Source organism: Epinephelus moara, chromosome 10, assembly GCF_006386435.1.
Source record: "Epinephelus moara isolate mb chromosome 10, YSFRI_EMoa_1.0, whole genome shotgun sequence".
Classification (NCBI taxonomy): domain Eukaryota; kingdom Metazoa; phylum Chordata; class Actinopteri; order Perciformes; family Serranidae; genus Epinephelus; species Epinephelus moara.
In genome coordinates this window covers 16736349-16753865 of record NC_065515.1, presented here as the reverse complement: position 1 = coordinate 16753865, position 17517 = coordinate 16736349, and the positions used below count along the sequence as shown (strand labels likewise).

General features: G+C 41.7%; 1 protein-coding gene and 1 long non-coding RNA gene across 3 annotated transcripts in view; one reads left to right on the top strand and one right to left on the bottom strand.

Annotated features, from left to right (window-relative positions):
- cers4a (ceramide synthase 4a) overlaps positions 1–17130 on the top strand; it is a 21368-nt gene extending 4238 nt beyond the window's left edge. For both annotated transcript variants that reach the window (XM_050055397.1, XM_050055396.1), the window contains exons 3-11: positions 2304–2421; positions 5350–5468; positions 5797–5854; positions 6090–6140; positions 10136–10228; positions 11028–11156; positions 13682–13788; positions 14532–14688; positions 15064–17130. In XM_050055397.1, the coding sequence (XP_049911354.1) occupies positions 2304–2421; positions 5350–5468; positions 5797–5854; positions 6090–6140; positions 10136–10228; positions 11028–11156; positions 13682–13788; positions 14532–14688; positions 15064–15264 (1033 nt within the window). In that variant the 3' untranslated portion in view covers positions 15265–17130. The remainder of the gene's footprint in view (positions 1–2303; positions 2422–5349; positions 5469–5796; positions 5855–6089; positions 6141–10135; positions 10229–11027; positions 11157–13681; positions 13789–14531; positions 14689–15063) is intronic.
- LOC126396982 (uncharacterized) lies at positions 11012–14520 on the bottom strand. The gene is made up of 3 exons (XR_007570606.1): positions 13950–14520; positions 13731–13781; positions 11012–11150 (listed from the first exon to the last, which is right to left on the bottom strand). It is a non-coding gene; the product is annotated as an uncharacterized LOC126396982 (long non-coding RNA).
- Positions 17131–17517: the final 387 nt, after the last annotated feature.

Below are 17517 nucleotides of genomic sequence, written 5' to 3'. Positions count from 1 at the left end.
CCATGTTATTAATTACACACAGAGAAAATACTAATGTTTGTTCAGTCATTGTGTTTATAGACTTTACAAACATCAGATTAGTCTAAACGGTGATACAGTGATGTGAAAAATGTGATATATACATATATATAGCTAAACTCAGCAAGGTAAACAACAAGGCGATTCCCATTTACACAGTGGTAAGACTGCTGGACCGGAAGTGTCGCACAAAAAAACGGAAGCTGGCTGTGTTCTGTTTTGCCTCCGTGTTTCCGTGAAAAATAAGGTAAGGTACACTTGCATTAAGATGCTCAGGTGATGCTCATATCCAGGGCTTCTTAACATGATTGAGCACTTAAAGGTACAGTGTCCAACTCAAGGAGGATTAGATCTTGTGGAATCTTGATGGAAACAAAATGGCATGCAAGTGTATGTGTGTGTGTTTCTGTGCGGACTTTAGCACTGTTCAGCACCATTGTATCAATAAGAGATAATGTGATATTGTGATATGATAGGGCTGAACAATAAATCAAATGTATTGCATCACCATCATTATGCACCTCCTATTGACCTTAATTCATCCATCCATCCATTTTCTAGCCGCTTATCCTCTTGGGGGTCGCGGGGGGGCTGGCGAGAGGCGGGGTACACCCTGGACAGGTCGCCAGACTATCACAGGGCTGACACATAAAGACAGACATCCATTCACATTCACATTCACACCTACGGAAAATTTAGAGTCACCAATTAACCTATCCCCAATCTGCATGTCTTTGGACTGTGGGAGGAAGCCGGAGTACCCGGGGAGAACCCCGCTGACACAGGGAGAACATGCAAACTCCACACAGAAGGGCTTCCACACCCGGGATCGAACCGGGAACCCTCTTGCTGTGAGGTGACACCACGGTGCTGCCCACCTTAATTCATATGAATCACATTTTTCAAGAAAATACCTGAATCCCATATAACTAGGTTAAAAGTCTGGTGAACTGTACTGAATGAGGACAAACAAATGAGAGAGGAGACAACATGAGGAAGGAAATATGCAAAGCGAGAAGTGTGTGACTGTACGTTCATGCTCAACAAGGCGGCTGTAAAAGGAAGCTCACCTGTGCACTCAACTAGTTTTGCTGGTAGCAGCACAGGCATTAAGAGTGACGGGGACATGTGATGGATGAACCGATAGGAGGCCTGTGTTTGCATGCTTCCTCTTATCAGTGTCTGTATTATCTGTCCTAAAGTTGAGAAACTGCGCGAGCTTGCTCTCCATGAGCTGTGTGAGTTTAGCACCATTGTTTGGCCTAAAGCCTCATTTGTACCTTCATCAGGTATTTATTAGCAGAGCAGTAACATTAGATGCATTAGTGGCAGAGTATTATATTATATGCTGAGTATCGGCATGCACCTGTGTGTGTGTGTGTGTGTGTGTGTGTGTGTGTGTGTGTGTGTGTGTGTGTGATGGTGCTGGGCATGTGTGTACTTTGTGGTTGAGGTGTTTGTTAGTTGTTGTGGTGGACAGTGAAGTATGAAGGTGTTGTTTACGTCTGAGGAGCTGTCAGTCAGCTGGGAGGTGAAAAGGTGTGTGTTCATTTGATCGCCCTGGGCCACAGCTGTTTCCTGTGTCAGTGTATGTGTGTGTGTGTCTTTGTAAGTGTGTATGTGTGTGTGTGTGTGTGTGTGTGTGTGTATGTGTGTGTGTGTGTTGGGGGTTCCTGTAACCAGAGACAGTGTTTGTCTCTGTGTAAAGTTCTCCTGACCTTCTCATTCTCTCTGATCTCTCCGCCCCTGCCCACTTCTGGATGATTATCTCTGAGATAGAGTTACGCACATGTGATTAAACCCGTGTGCGCGCGTGCGCACACACACACACACACACACACACACACACACACTTAACCAAGCACACACACACACACACACACACACACACACACACTTAACCAAAACATCTCTTTGGTGCTTTTACACTCACATTGTCTGTGGCTCTGTCTGTCTTCATCTCTCTGTAACACACACACACACACACACACACACACACACATGCAGATCAAGTGTCTCTTGATGCCATATCAGCTAATGACAAAAGCCGCCTGGCCAAATGTCACAACACGCCCATGGGAGCGGCTCTGCAGGCTGTCAGGAGCAGCATAATGAGTGATCTTGTTGCCATTACTCTGTGCTACAGTAGGGTCACGTTGGACAACTGTTGGTGTCGTCTCACATTAAACTCCCTGGGATTTTATTCCACTTTGTTGTGCTATAAAGACTGAAGTTGATATGGTAAAAAAAAAAAATCTCTTCTCTCCTGTTCTCTGTCCTCTCAGGCTCATCGGTGTCCCATTAAGCAGACATTTAGGTGTGAAGGACCGGATTCGGATTCGAGCTGCTCCCATCCCAAAGCTGGAGACTTTCTACAAACAGAACAGGCAGCCACCATCGCAAGTTCGTATTCCCCTTCACTTTCAATACTCATCAGTTCCTATTGTAGTTCTCCCCACGTTCACACCTTCAGTTTGGTTTACTCACTAAAATCTCTTATGGTGCCCTCTCATGCTTAATGAATGAAATATGTCCCAGGGAGCCCTCAGTTATTACCTTACACTCACAGCAATAAGCTTACGAGCAACAGCGAGCACTTTGTGGAAGATATCACGCTCAGGCTTCGTACAGGCCACTCAAACCTTATTCTGAGGATCTGCAGACGTTTACTTAGCACTGGCAAAAGTATTGTCACTTCCTCAGTGTGTTTATCAGATAAAAAAACAAACATTCAATCTATGTTTTGATCTATAGTTGTATTCTTCTAAAAAGACACTAGTATACTGAACATAAATCAAATATAAGGCAGCACATTACTTTTTACTGATGAAGCGAATTTATGTGTTGGGTTTATTTAACAGGGACAGTGCACGTTAATAAACACTGATGTAGAGGTGCTACAATTAGCTGAGAGAATATTTTTCATCTGCCATCCCTGGACAGATGTTACAAAGTCATCCTGAAAAATGAATGTGAGATTAAAATTTTAAAAGTGTTTGCAATAATTTATCAGCACACAGAGCAGTAGTAAAAAGAGATTAGAATGGTAATGTTTGTCGTTTAAAGGAATACTTCACTCACAAAATAACCATTTGTATATCAGTTACTCAACACATGAAGGAAATGAACTCATGAAGGAAATTATTTGCCTCCTCAGTGAATGAAGAATCCAAAAAAGCCAAAGCTGAACATTCTTTATGTACTGAAGTAAACAGGGTCGGCATTTCACAACATTCATTCATTCATTGTCAGTAACAGCTTATCCTGTTGAGGGTCGCGGGGGGGCTGGAGCCTATCCCAGATGGGGTACACCCTGGACAGGCCGCCAGACTATCACAAGGCTAACATATAGAGACAGACAACCATTCACGCTCACATTCACACCTACGGGCAATTTAGAGTCACCAATTAACCTGCATGTCTTTGGACTGTGGGAGGAAGCTGGAGTACCCAGAGAAAACCCACGCTGACACAGGGAGAACATGCAAACTCCACACAGAAGGGCTTCTCGAACCAGGAACCCTCTTGCTGTGAGGCGACAATGCTGACTAATGCATCAGCACGCTGCCTATTTCACAACAGCGAAATTAAATCAAGATTCTCACACAACTTGTGCAGTCTAATCAAAGACTCATTTATTTAGACCCATGCTTAGTACTTCCCAAACACATGCATTTGGCTAAAACGTTGAAATATTAAACATCGTCCTCTACATGTGGCGTTCCCAAAGCGTGCCTGAGCATGAGTGGTTGTTTGAGGTCAGAGTTCAAACATATGCTTGTGTCCAGACACACCTCTGGTCCATGCGTGAGACCGTTTGTACTGACGTGTTTTAAATAGTAAGGTTTAGCGACAGTGCGTGTGTTTGGGAAGTACTGAGCATACAACTGGATGAATGACACTTGGAACAGTAAAGGAAATGCGCGAGGAGGTTTGCATACATTTGCGAATCAAAATGCAGAGAGTGAAAAGACAGATGTGAAAATGCACGAGTGGTGCTTGCACAGTTTTATAGGTGTTGTTGCATCTTGACTGGAGGGCATGATGGCAGTCAGCTGTCTCGGAACAAGGAACTGTTCCTTGGACTATTCAAAGCAAGTCCCTAAAGATCCACCTGATTTACATGAGTGACACTGAGGCTACGTGATGGCACAATAGTCAGTCATCATACAGGAAATATATTGTTTTGTTTGAGGTGTGTTCACTCTACAGAGAGATAAGATGTTACTTCCTTTAAACGCCCCCACCATTAGTATGCTGCCTCTGTTCCTGGCTTTACATGATCACCTTTCATTGCCACCATTTCCTTTTGGGAAACCAAGAAATGTTATGCAGAGTTAACCTCTGCGTAAAATGTAAGTACTGTATATTCAGAATTGTGCAGAGAAATATGTTTATTCCCTTAATCAGTGAGCAGGTGCAGACAAGTTACGGAGGAAGTTTCGGTTCACATGGAAATCCTCCACCCTCCCCTCAGTTTCATTTGGCATTGCGACACTGATGTTCCCACTTTGCTCTGGACCTGCAAGATGTGACTTGACATATCAAATGAAAATGCACCACTCCAAGAGCATGTATGCAACTGTGCCGACACTTGCAAATCATATTTTACCATATGCCCTGGAGCAACAGCAGCAGCAGCAGCACTTTACTGTTGTATTTGTTTTTGTGTCATGTAAATATGAGGCCACAGACATGACACAGTTTGTCTCGCATAACCAGACCTTTGTTTCAGTTAGCACTGTGCCAGCACTCCAGAGAGGCCTAACTCAACACATCGTACTTCCACACTGGAGGGAAATAAAGCTCCGGGTTGTTTGTATTTCTTCAACAAATCACAGTTGTCTTGGGCGGAGCTAAGTTCGGGTAAAGCAACAGTGGCCTTGCAAGATAGTGTCAGGAGGGAACTTGTTTTTGTGGAACCTTTGCTCATGGGAAGGCGAGCCCTGGCATTAGAATGGCTGGATCATAAAACATTAAATGATGTTTTAGTGTGTCGGTTGCTAGCTGGGAGGTTGTTGATGGTTCAAGCACAGCGCTAAAACAAAGTGTGGTGATAGGTCTGGCAACGCAAGTCTAGTTTCACATGGCAACAGGGATTCTGTCTTAATTAGGAGGCGAATGCACAGACTACATCCTGTGACTCAGACTATGACATTAGACAACGTAGTTTAATAAGTGTACAGTAAGATGCAGGAACTCGCATAGCATGGAGAGGGGAAAATGTTGCATGCTCACTGTTGTTGTAAAAATGCTGAAAAATCAAGTCTAACCCTGCACGTGTGGATCCATACTGTGTGTGTAAATGTGTGTTTGTGTGTGTGTACTCAGAGTGAGGTGGCGAGCTTGGGGAAGCAGTGTGGACTCTCTCAGAGGAAGATCCAGACCTGGTTCAGACACAGGAGGAACCAGGACCGACCAAGCAACACCAAAAAGTGCTGCGAGGCCTCGTGAGTTTTTCATTTCTTAAACACACACTTCTATATTTTTACTGAGGTCTCTGACTCTTTTTTCAAAATAGTGTGATCTATCTTTACAGGAAAAAGCTAACTGAGCCGTCTTGTGTTTTTAAGACAGATCTTATTTTCCTAAAGCAAATTACATCAGTAAAATTCAGCATGTTTGAATGAAACCTTTCATATTCATGCAAATATACAGCACTGCTGCACAACATGCCTCTCTGACGTTTCCTCAGTTTGTTCCTGATAAAACTAATTCACTCATTTAGTTTATGCTGCAGGCTCTAACAAATGATGAGGTTTATTTTTATCTTTGCAGCTGGCGTTTTGTCTTCTACCTCATATCGTTCACTGCAGGGCTCGCCTCTTTAATTAATGTAAGTCTGTTAGTCGCTTTTATTTCTCCGTTACTGATAACACTTGTTTATACAATGTGTAGGAAAAGAAGCAGGACTTGTTATTGGATGTGAGCAGTTATAGACACATTTCATACCCCAGTGTGGTGTCATGGTCACGCACTGTTTAACATATTTTGGTACAAGGCTTGTGTTGATATTGATGCTGAAGTCTGTGTCATGTGAAGACTCTGCTGATGATTGTTCTGTCTTACAGACTCCGTGGTTCTGGGATCACAGAGAATGTTGGAGGGGTTATCCCAAACAGGTGAGCAAAAAAAGAGTGTGATCTGAAATTAAAGTTTTGATGTTTGACGTTGAAAAAACTGTCAAGCGTTGCCCGGCAGTATTTCAAGACTTAGCCAGACTAATAAATCAGGAAACTTGATGTGCTTCTCTTTCACTCTAGAAATGACAGTAAAGGCCCAGACATACCAAACCGATATCAAAGAACTAGTGGCAACAAGGGACGGTTGTTGTGTCGCCTCTTGTCGCAAGTGTCTCGGGCAAAAAGTTTGACTTAAAACACACTGCAAAGACTGCAGCCAACGGCCGACTAGCACATACCTTCTGGGCCTGCGTGAGAGGAAATAACTCTCCATACCAGCAGGCGGCAGTAGTCTGTATTCGTCATTCAAAAAGGCAACCCAGAAGACCAACAGGATGGGTTCAGGGCTCTAGTTAGCCAGTTAGCACATTAACAACCGAACCCATATTGACAGAACAAAGGATATCTATGGTGAGCTAGCGAAAAGTCACACAAGCAATGACGGACCATTTTTGCTAAAGAGCTCAATGACTGAAAAAAAATCTTATCATATATAACAAGTTTGTTTCGATCTCACACCCTCTTGACTCCACGTTCTCACTTCCATTCCTCTTCTCGTGCCCTGAGTTGAACTGCCAATCAGCTCCGCCCTCTCTGACACTGATTCAGCACGCTGATTCAGCTGAAAAGAAGCCCACAGAGGCCGACGAGTGCCAACATGGCAGGACAAACAGCAAACACTAGGGTGACAGAAGCTCAACAACGAGCTGACATTGACAGATGGCTGACTGTTGCTTGGTATGCCAGCACCCTGTGACCTTTCAGTTATTTTTAACACTTGATATCAGTCAGTGTAGATTCAACACAATATGATTAGATCAACAGTCCACTGAATCATGGATTAATTAATCAAGCAAAAAGGCCAAACACAAATGTGACATTTTGCTTCTTTTTCTAGTTTCATGTGATTGTAAATTGAATATCTTTGGCTTTGGACTGTTGATTGGACAAAAAAAGCAATTTAAAAAGATCTCCTTCGGCTCTTTGAACTTGCAGTGTGTATTTCCCGACAATTTATGGACCGTTTCATTGCTAATTTGTTGCTAGGGCTACAGCTTTGATCCCTGCTTACTTCCTGTTAGCTACCAAGGAAACTATAAAAATAATAATTTATAGTTTTGGTCAGCTGCTGCATTAACAAACAGCCCAACAGGAAATACAAAGGAGTCCATTTCAATTCAATTCAACCTAATCCAATTTTATTTATAAAGCCTAATATCACAAAGCAAGGCAAGGCAAGGCAATTTTATTTATATAGCACCATTCATACACAAGGCAATTCAATGTGCTTTACAAGAGAAATACATTAAAATAAAAAATTAAAGGAACAATAGATCATTAAAAACAAAAGCTAAAAGCAAGACAATAAATAGTTAAAACAGTGCAGAAAATGCATTTAAAAAGCAAACATAAAGCAAAAGCAACAGCAGACAAATATAAAAACTATAGCTACAGATTATCCTAACAATTAAGTTACATATCTAGTTCACTGGTAAGCTGCAGTAAATAGTAATGTTTTAAGCCCTGATTTAAATGAGTTGACAGTTTCAGCCGACCTCAGATATTCTGGAAGTTTGTTCCACAGGCGGGGAGCATAGAAACTAAAGGCTGCTTCACCTTGTTTGGTTTTGATCCTGGGAACATGAGTAAACCTGTTCCAGATGATCTGAGGGGTCTGGATGCTTCATAACGTACAAGTATATCAGAGATGTATTTAGGCCCGAGACCTTTTAGTGCTTTATAGACAAGTAACAAGATTTTAAAGTCTATCCTTTGACACACAGGAAGCCAGTGCAGTGACTTAAGCACTGGTGTAATGTGCTCCACTCTCTTGGTGTTGGTGAGGACTCTGGCAGCAGCGTTCTGGACGAGCTGCAGTTGTCTGATTGATTTTTTACTCAGGCCTGTGAAGACACCGTTACAATAGTCCAGCCTGCTGAAAATGAAAGCATGAACAAGTTTTTCTGTATCTTGTTTAGACAGAAATTCTTTTATTCTTGCTATGTTTTTAAGGTGGTAGTAGGCTGATTTTGTAATTGTCTTAATGTGACTATTGAAATTTAGGTCTGAGTCCAGAACTACACCAAGATTTCTGGCTTGATTTGTAGGTTTTAGTGTCATGGCGTCAAGGTGTCCACAAATCACAATTCGTCTCAGAGGGCTTTACAGCATACGACATCCCTCTGTCCTTTGGAACCTCACAGGGGATAAGGAAAAACTCCCCCAAAAAAACCTTTTACGGGGAAAAAAAATTGGTAGAAACCAGCGTAACCACGATCTGCAATCCAGGCATAGCAACATTTCAAATGTTTATGTTGTCAGGGTTTATGGACTGAACCACCTTTACGTCGCGCTAACAGCAATCACTTCCAGGTGGACTAATGGCAGTTGTTTTGAATTGTGGAGATATACATAACTGGCAAACTTATAGATAGATAGTATAGATAGATACTATATGAGTAAAAGTGTCTGCTATATAAGATTTTTTCCGCATTACCTAAAACTAACCAATCAAGGCAGCAGCAGACCAGAAACTCTCCTGTTCTGGAAAGTAAAATTGCTATTATGTCAATAGAGTCTGGTGGCTTTGATATAATAGCATTAGTAACTGAAAAGGGCTGTCTGATGGTGAGGTAAAGTCGTGAAAATGTTCTAGATACAGCCTACATTTAAACTTAGTGTGATATTTTTAGGTGGCTATCTGATTTTTAATCAGCAACATTTAATTTCATATATGTAATTCTTGTATTTTTTTAAGCTGGAAGTTATTGTATACAAATGTGATTCAGTCTGTAGACTAAATGATAAATTATTTGACAAATGAATGGTTGTGAGAAGAATTGTTACTCTATATACAACCCTAATACAAACACTGATACCTTTAAAAGAAAAGTAAGTAGAAAAAATAACCGCTGAGATGGAGCCAACAGAACAAGGTCTTTAGTCTGTGTTGAAGGATTTAGCCACAGAGAGCTTTGGCTTCACAGCACAATTCGTCCAGCGCTCTCCACCCACCCATTAATTTTTATCTCCATTCCTTCGCTTCCTTTACCGTTTGCCTTAGTGTTTTTTCCCCTGACATAAAAAAGCTAATATCTCTGCAGCGCTGGTGACAGTTAGGTATAGCTGCAGGTCGGCATTCCTCTGGGGAAACCAGCCTCTCTTTGTAGGGTCGTGGCCTTGAACAGAAAACACTTGGAAAAAAAGCAAAGATCTTTCTATCTGCAGTTTGACTGATTACAGTTCCTGCAGGCAGCACTGCCGCTGACCCTTTTCTTTTTTTCTTTTTTTTTGGAGAGAGAGAGGAAGTGCTTTTTAGGGTTAAATGCCTCTGTCAACTTCCTACCATTGTGTTGCCGCAGACTTTGAAAGCACAAAGTGTTTTGGTTTAAGATAGTACAGCTCCGCTTTCCTTCAGTAAAAACACTTCCTCTTCTTGAAAGCAGGGTTGTTACTATACAGCATGTTCTGCATGGGAATGTGAGGGAAATAGTTTGTGACCATTAAGAGCTTTGGACTCTTTTGCTGGACTTTACTGCTTTACTTTCTCACAGGGTGAAGCTGCTAATACTCAGTTGTGTGGAAACCCGGGTAGTTTTAGGACAAAGGGTGCCTTTAGGGTCCTGTTACCTCCAGATCTTCAGATCTTTATCAGCACACATGCTTTAGGGGCCAGAGTCACGCTGCAAGATTGGTTCATTCTGCTCTTTTAGCTTTTAAACATATAGTTGAACAACACAGATTGTGCAAAAATGACAACAGTTTCACAAAATATGTTTAGAATGTTTTGCTTTGCTGCCTTTAAACGTTTCAACGTGCGTCTGTTTTTGTTAGGCCGTGCAGATAAGCGGGATGATGGAAAGGCTTGTGTTGCAGCCACATACCACTGAAGGCAAAGTCTCACTTATTGTTTCTGTCTTCCTCTCATTCTTCAGCCCGTGGCCGAGGCTCATTACTGGTATTACATCTTGGAAATGGGCTTCTATTTGTCACTGCTCCTGTGCGTCTCTGTGGACGTCAAGCGAAAAGTGAGTGTCACAGAAACCCCCCCCCATCCACCCACACACACACACACACGTACACATTAACATAAAACCTCAGAGCAGCAATTTCTCTGCATTTCATTTGATCTTTTAGCCAAATGATCAACACCGAAAAGCCAAATGTCATCGCTCACACACTTGGTTTTTTTGCACAGTGTAATCCAAATGTTTTTCTCTTGCACGATTACACTTAATACGGATTATGTACTGGATTATCTCCTATTACATCATAACTTTGTGTACTTAGCATTTGCTCTCATTTTAGATCTGAGCGTGGCAGGATTTTAAATCTTTAGTAAGAGATTAGCACGAACTGTAAAATTCACTGAATTAGGAATGGAGGAAGAAGCTGATTTACCCCAGACCTGTGCAAAGGAACACAACAAACTTTCGGACATGTTTCAGATAGACTTTGCTACATTGCTAAATTGCATTATATGCAGAAATTACAGTAAATGATCACTGTAATTCATCTCTTTTCATGTTCGTGTTCAAAGGAAAGCATTTGAAATTCTTGCTGCTGCTTTCTTAGGAATTTCCCTCCAGTGAGAAAAACACTGAGGTGGTTTTGGTGTGATTCATCAGAGGCTCCAAGCTGTTGATCAAAGATATCAGAGCCTCGAACGTAACAAATCACTCCAGACAACATGTTAATCCACCTTTTCAATACTTGGACACAGCTGACGAACACAACCGCAGACAGAGAGCTGCTGAAGTCTTACTGCCACGATACATCCTCCTCAGACTGTGTGGTCTTGTCTGCGTGTTCATGTGTGTTTTCCAGGACTTCAAGGAGCAGGTAATCCATCACATCGCCACCATATTCCTCATCGGTTTCTCCTACTGTGCCAACTATGTGAGGGTTGGCACACTGGTGATGCTGGTGCACGACTCGTCCGACTTCCTCCTCGAGGTAAAACACCAGACATGAAATTCAACCTCTGTGAAGTGTTTCAATCATTCAAATGTCTACTTCAGGTTTGAGAAAGGGAGAGAAGGAGGAAATACATCAGATGAATCATATTTACTCATCCTGTGCAGTGCTTTGAAACGCCACAAACATTCAACAAAGGTCACATGGAAATCGACTTGAATACAGCCATTGTGTGTTTACTGCGGAAGCTTTCTTACACCCTGACACATTATAACCCCACATCCAGTTCGGACAGAGCTATACATAGAAGAGCATTGTGGGCTGTGGTAAAAATAAAAATACCCTTTGTGGCTGTAAAAGTTTTACCTGCAAGTCCCTCGCTGAGACAATAGCCCCACTGTCCTGTTTTATGAGGCTGATTGTCCTGCATGTAACGTTATACTGATAGTGTCTGGAAATGATCACTGTTATCTCAGAGCTGAGGAGATATGTGGAGGTGGTCATGTGACCTCAGGCTTGGCTGGGTGTCGTCTGGCCTGTGATAAAAGTCGTAAAGGGATAATGTGGGTGTCATATTCAGCCAGTAACCCTCTGCACAGCCAGACGTGTGATGCTGAGTAGGGGAACTGTGTTGGTATATTAGGAATAGATAACACCATCTTGTTGACAGAAGCTTTTATCTTAGTGAGGAGGTGTGGTTGACCCTGTTGTTAGGTACAGTGCATTATTTTAACAGATGTGATTTGTTGTCACAGACACACACCCCTTTGTGAGCCTGCAAGGTGTGGACACCCAGTGGAAATGAAATGAACTGCAGACAGTGAAAGTGTTATTGTTAGTGTGATCACTCTGCTGATGGAAGGTTGAGACAGACACAAGTCATCACTGCTGCACTGTTGCATTTTTCCAGTTTTTCAGATTTCTTAGTGTTGTGATCTTTTTATTTCTGGCCTTAAATTGTGAAGTAGGAAGTGTGTGCGTATCCCTAATGAGATCGACCACACATATGATCCCTACATGATCAAATCTGCAGCATTTAATTTACTCCCTGTCTTTCAGTGTTTGGACAATATTTCTCCTTCCTCTTTGTGTCTCCACCATTTTCTCCTCTGATTGAGAAACTCTTAAACCTCTTAAAAGTCCTCCTCTGTGCTCCGAACAACGTTTTCACCTTATGCTCTTTTAGGGTGTAAGATGCTCTGTGAATTACTTTTATCTTTACGAGGACCATCTCTTAACTTAAAAGAGAAATTCTAAGTAAACATCACACTTCTCAATTTCAAGAATTTTCTTAGAATTTCATCACTAGGAGCAACTCATAGCACAAGGAAGCTTTGTGAATACAGCCCCTGGTCCTTAAGTTGAGAGATAAAAGATGAGCACTCATTAGCAGGTGCTGGGCTACTGGCCCGTCTGCAACGAGCTGAACAGTGTCGGGAAACAGTGATTTATAACGTGAAATCCCTTTTTTCAGTGTGTTTACCAGTTTTGATCACCTGGGGCCGTATTCACAAAGCTTCCTTTTGCTAAGAGTTGCTCCCAGTGATGAAATTCTAAGAAAATTCTTAGAATTGTGACGTTTTCTTAGAATTTCCCCTTACAGTTAAGGCTAGGTCTTTGTAAAGATAAAAGTTATTCAGAGCATCTTCGACCTTAAAAGAGCTCATAAGGTGAAAAACGATTAAGAGTGGGGAGGAGGACTTTTAAGAGGCTGAAGAGTTTCTTAAGCAGAGGAGAAAATGGTGGAAACACAGAGAGGTCAGAGAAATACTCAAACAATACTACAGATTAGATCATGCAGGGATAATATTTTTGGTCGATCTTATTAGGGGTATGCACACATTTAGCATCCAATGAAATATCGCTATAACATAAGAAACAAAATTATCACAACACTAAGATATTTGAAAAACTGGAAAAATGCAGCAGTGATGACTTGTGTCTGTCTCAACCGTCCAACAGCAGTGATCACACAAAAATGACAACACTTTCAGTTTCATATTGTGATGCAGTTCATTTCATTTCCACTGGGTGTCCACACCTTGTAGGCTCACAAAAGGGTGTGTCTGTGACAACCAATCACACCTTTTAAACGAATGCATCACACCTATCACTGCTGAGCTAGGACTCCTTACTAAAATTGTTTAGGCTAAGTTAGGAGCTCTCTGAGCACATTGAAGACGTTTCAGCTGGTTGCAATCTGCTATACCAACCACTAGATGTCACACAATCCTACACACTGCTTCTTTAAATGACTGAGAGCTCATATTGGAGAATTCTCTTCTTGTTTTACATTCAGAAAAGTCTCCCTTTTTCCTCTCAGTAACTGGCAGTGGTATTTCCTATGTTACAAAAAGCCAAAATTGATGAAATAAGATCAGGGCGGTACAGTAGACTAAAGGAGACTATCCTGCAGCCTGTCAGCCCGTCACTGAACTTCTTTTTGGCTGCTGACAGTAAAAAACAACATCAGAGAAAAGCCTGGACCTGCATATAGTGATTCATCTTAGATGTAAGCTGTGTGTTTGCTTTGGAGAACTAACAGGCATGTTTTTCTCTGATAGTCTGCCAAGATGTTTCACTACGCTGGCTGGACGAGGACGTGCGACTCACTCTTTGTCATCTTCTCTCTGGTCTTCCTGGTGACGAGGCTGGTGGTGTTTCCTGGCAGGTAAAACAGATTCCATGTTTTTTCCCCCAGTTTCTTCCAGATGTTGAAATTTCCCAGAAACACATAGTATTGCAAAACTGCCTCAAACTCAGAGTCACCGAGTTTTTATGCACGTTTGTGTCCCAAGAATAACACAAGTCAACTTTCACACAGATACTTACATTGCATCATACACAGAGTTGTTGTTTTTGTAGCTCCTGCGGTGTGCACTAATGTTGAACTGTTGAACTGTCGGGGATCTGCGCCGTTGTTCTGGAGCGCCCAGCTGTGTCCATGTTGTCTCGTATTTCCTCGTGCATCTTTGCCCTGTTCTCTCTCTGTCCCACCGACCTGACATCACTGGTTTCTGAGCTGAGAGCAGCAGGTTTACAGTCTGTAGTAAAGAGGGGATTTTCCCAGTTGTATGAACTGTACTTAGTGGTCGATATGCTCTAAACTTGTGGTTCCCAACTGGTGGGTCGTGGTCTAAATGTGGGTCCCGGCTTTTAAAGTGCAGTAAATATCCAGCACAGAGCTTTTATTTTGAAGTGCCATTTCTTGCTGTAGAGTGATTAGGAGACAGCTAACTAGCTCGACGACATGGACAAACACCAGTATGACGCTGAATATATAAAACTGCGTGGACCTTGAAATAATGACTAATGACAAATTTGGACTCCGTGGCTGCACCAGTTGGGAATCATTGAAAGTTGGTGCCAGGGCGATACTAAAACTGACCATGTCCTCCTGTGTTTGTTTTTCAGAGTGGTTCACACAACCCTGGTGGTGTCTCTAGAATTCTTCCAGCCCTTCTTTGGTTATTACTTCTTCAACGGCCTTCTGTTGGTGCTGCAAGCCCTGCACATCTTCTGGGCCTATCTCATCCTGCGCATGGTCTACAAGTTCGTGTTCATGGGCAAGGTGAGGAGAAGAGTGCAGATGAAAGGGGAACAGAGGCTTAGCACAGTCAGTTTGGCGACAAAAATTGTGTGGTGCAGCGGTTAGCATTGTCGCCTCACAGCAAGAGGGTTCCTGGTGCAAACCTGGGGTGGGGGGTTTGAATCTCGGGGTGGGGGAACCCATGTCAGCGTGGGTCTTCCCTTGAGCTTCCTCCCACAGTCCAAAGACATGCAGGTTAACTGGTGATTCTAAATTGTCCGTAGGTGTGAATGTGAGTGTGAATGGTTGTCTGTCTCTATGTGTCAGCCCTGTGATAGTCTGGTGACCAGTCCAGGGCGACCCCCAACACGATAAACGGTTACATAAAATGACTGAATGAATTTATCTTCCTCACAGGTGGAGCGTGATGAACGCAGTGACGAGGAGAGTGAAGTGGACGATGAAGAGGAGGAGCCCGAGGAGGAAGGGGACGAGTGCAGCTGGGAGCAAAGAAAGGGCACAATCAACTCCAAACTGGCATCGCTGGCTAACAACTGCGTCCTGAACAACCTGACCAACCAGAGGAATATAAACAGCAGAATGCCCAAAGCCAGATAGTGGAGCAGCCGGCCTTTTCCACGCCGACCGAGCCTCACTGGAAAAATAAGTTATTTCCCCCCCCAACCGCCTATTTGGAGACTCATTTCTGACATACGATACATACATGTGTCTTGTGTACATCCAGCACGGTCCACTGATGATTTCAGATCAGGCTAGGCGAAGACGCACTGATGATTGTAAATCTGCACACCTGGTGTAAGATTAGGAAGTAACGCCTTGGTTACCGTTATCCATACCGCTGCATACTGTTAAGATAGATTTGGCAAAATAAGGAAATTTCCTTTTCAACAAATCATACATGTTGTTTTTGCAGATTTTGTATTTATGCTGTTTCTTTCCATTGTATTATATTTTTTGTAAATACCTGAACTGTGCTACGATGCATTTATCCTTTCTTTGCTCTTTGTTTGTTTTTACACAAAGTCCATCTGTTCTGATCTAATGTGTGGTCTAACATGTTTTAAACAGGGCAAACTGAAGCTAGAATCTAAGTCACTCCCATATCTTTCTATTCACATACACAGTATGGTTGATTGTACATAGACAACTAAGAATATTGATTGTAGTAAATCTGTTGATAAACCACTTTATAGATCTATTTTTTATGAACCATTTACTCAACAGGTGATTTTTATGTTGTTGCAATAATGTGGCAGAATCTTAAAGGCTACCGCAGAAGTCCCTTAGGGAGGATAAAGTTATATTTTTCTGTGATAGGATTTGATTTATCACTTTTTAGAAGAGATGTGGCGCCCCCTGGTGCCCATAGAAGAACATGTCCTTGTAGAGAACACACTCTCCATGTCTGCTAAAAATGATGCCTTTACAAAAAACTGTACTGCTCCTAGAAGTATGAACTTAAACCACATATGTGTGTGAGTGTGTGTGTGTTTTGTTTTCTACTTTGACTGTCATTGTGACGGGCAGCATGACTTCTCAACAAGTTTTTTTGTTAAGGTTTGCTCTACTGGACTTTAGTTTTGTGCCTTGGCTGCTGTTTTTACACTTTTCTGTGACAAACACTTGATATTACGCTCTGTGTGTGAGTAGGATTACCTTCACTGGACAGTTTTTACTTTGAGCGGTTTTAATGTTTTGCTTGAAATGTTAGTGAGGCTGGTAGTGAATAGGTAAGCCATGAAAAGTACATGCACACAGATGGGCATTAGTGAAATGTGAGGTATTTTAGATAGCGGAGTTGTCTACAAAGGTCAAAATGCTTTATGGCTCAGATGTAAATGTAAAGATTTTTTTATAAACTTGATGGCATATTTTGATATGACAAGACAAGGAACAAGACATAATTGGATTTTACATGTATTTTAACCGTGAAAAAAACATGGCTCAGTGTCTGTAAACTGTCTCCAGGTTTGGCTCCAGATGGGTCATCGTGATTGTCAGCAGTGCAGCACAGAGATATTGTTCAGAACCATCATAAACTACAGTACACTCATACACAGTAGGTCATTCACTACCAGAAACAGGTGTTGCATATTCACAGGTTAGTAAGGACAACTCATGAAGATACATGGTGAGAGTAGAAACTGGGTTGTGTGTCTCTGAGCAGGGACTTAATCACACTGCAGCCCACGACACAAGGTGGATTTAAAATGAAGTTATAGAGCACTCAAAGGGCTGACCCACTAGGTGACACATCATGACCCCCACTAGGATACTGTTTTTAAATTAAAAATAGATATGAAAGTAGGAGAAATGTCATGTTTCCATGAAAGTAACACTTGACTGTTTTCTTCTGAACGCACACGGACGCTTTGTTGATTGTGTGGCCAGTTGGAAAGTTTTAATAAATTACTTCTATTGAATAAATTAGCCCTGCTGTCTTATTGTACTATTCTTGAGTCCATGTTTTTTAAAGCAGCTTTTTTTTTCTTTTCTTTTTTTAAATTTCACCCTAATCCCGAGCTCTTACATAAAAATGGCACTTCTGTTAAACACATATACATACTGTAACTAGGGCTGTACCCACTGTATGTATATATACTAACATATATATCAGGGATGAGAATCATCAGAGAATTGATACAATACAATGTTATCATGATACTTAAGTCTCAATTCAATATTATTGCCATTTTAAATCTTTTGCGATATGCTGAGTATTGCGCTAAAATATTTTGTGATGATATATTGTGATTTATTACCTTTTTTCAACTGTATTTATTATGTCCCCAAATGAAAACTTTGTTAATATCTGTTTTATCTAATAATATAAAACTTTTAGTCTGTTCA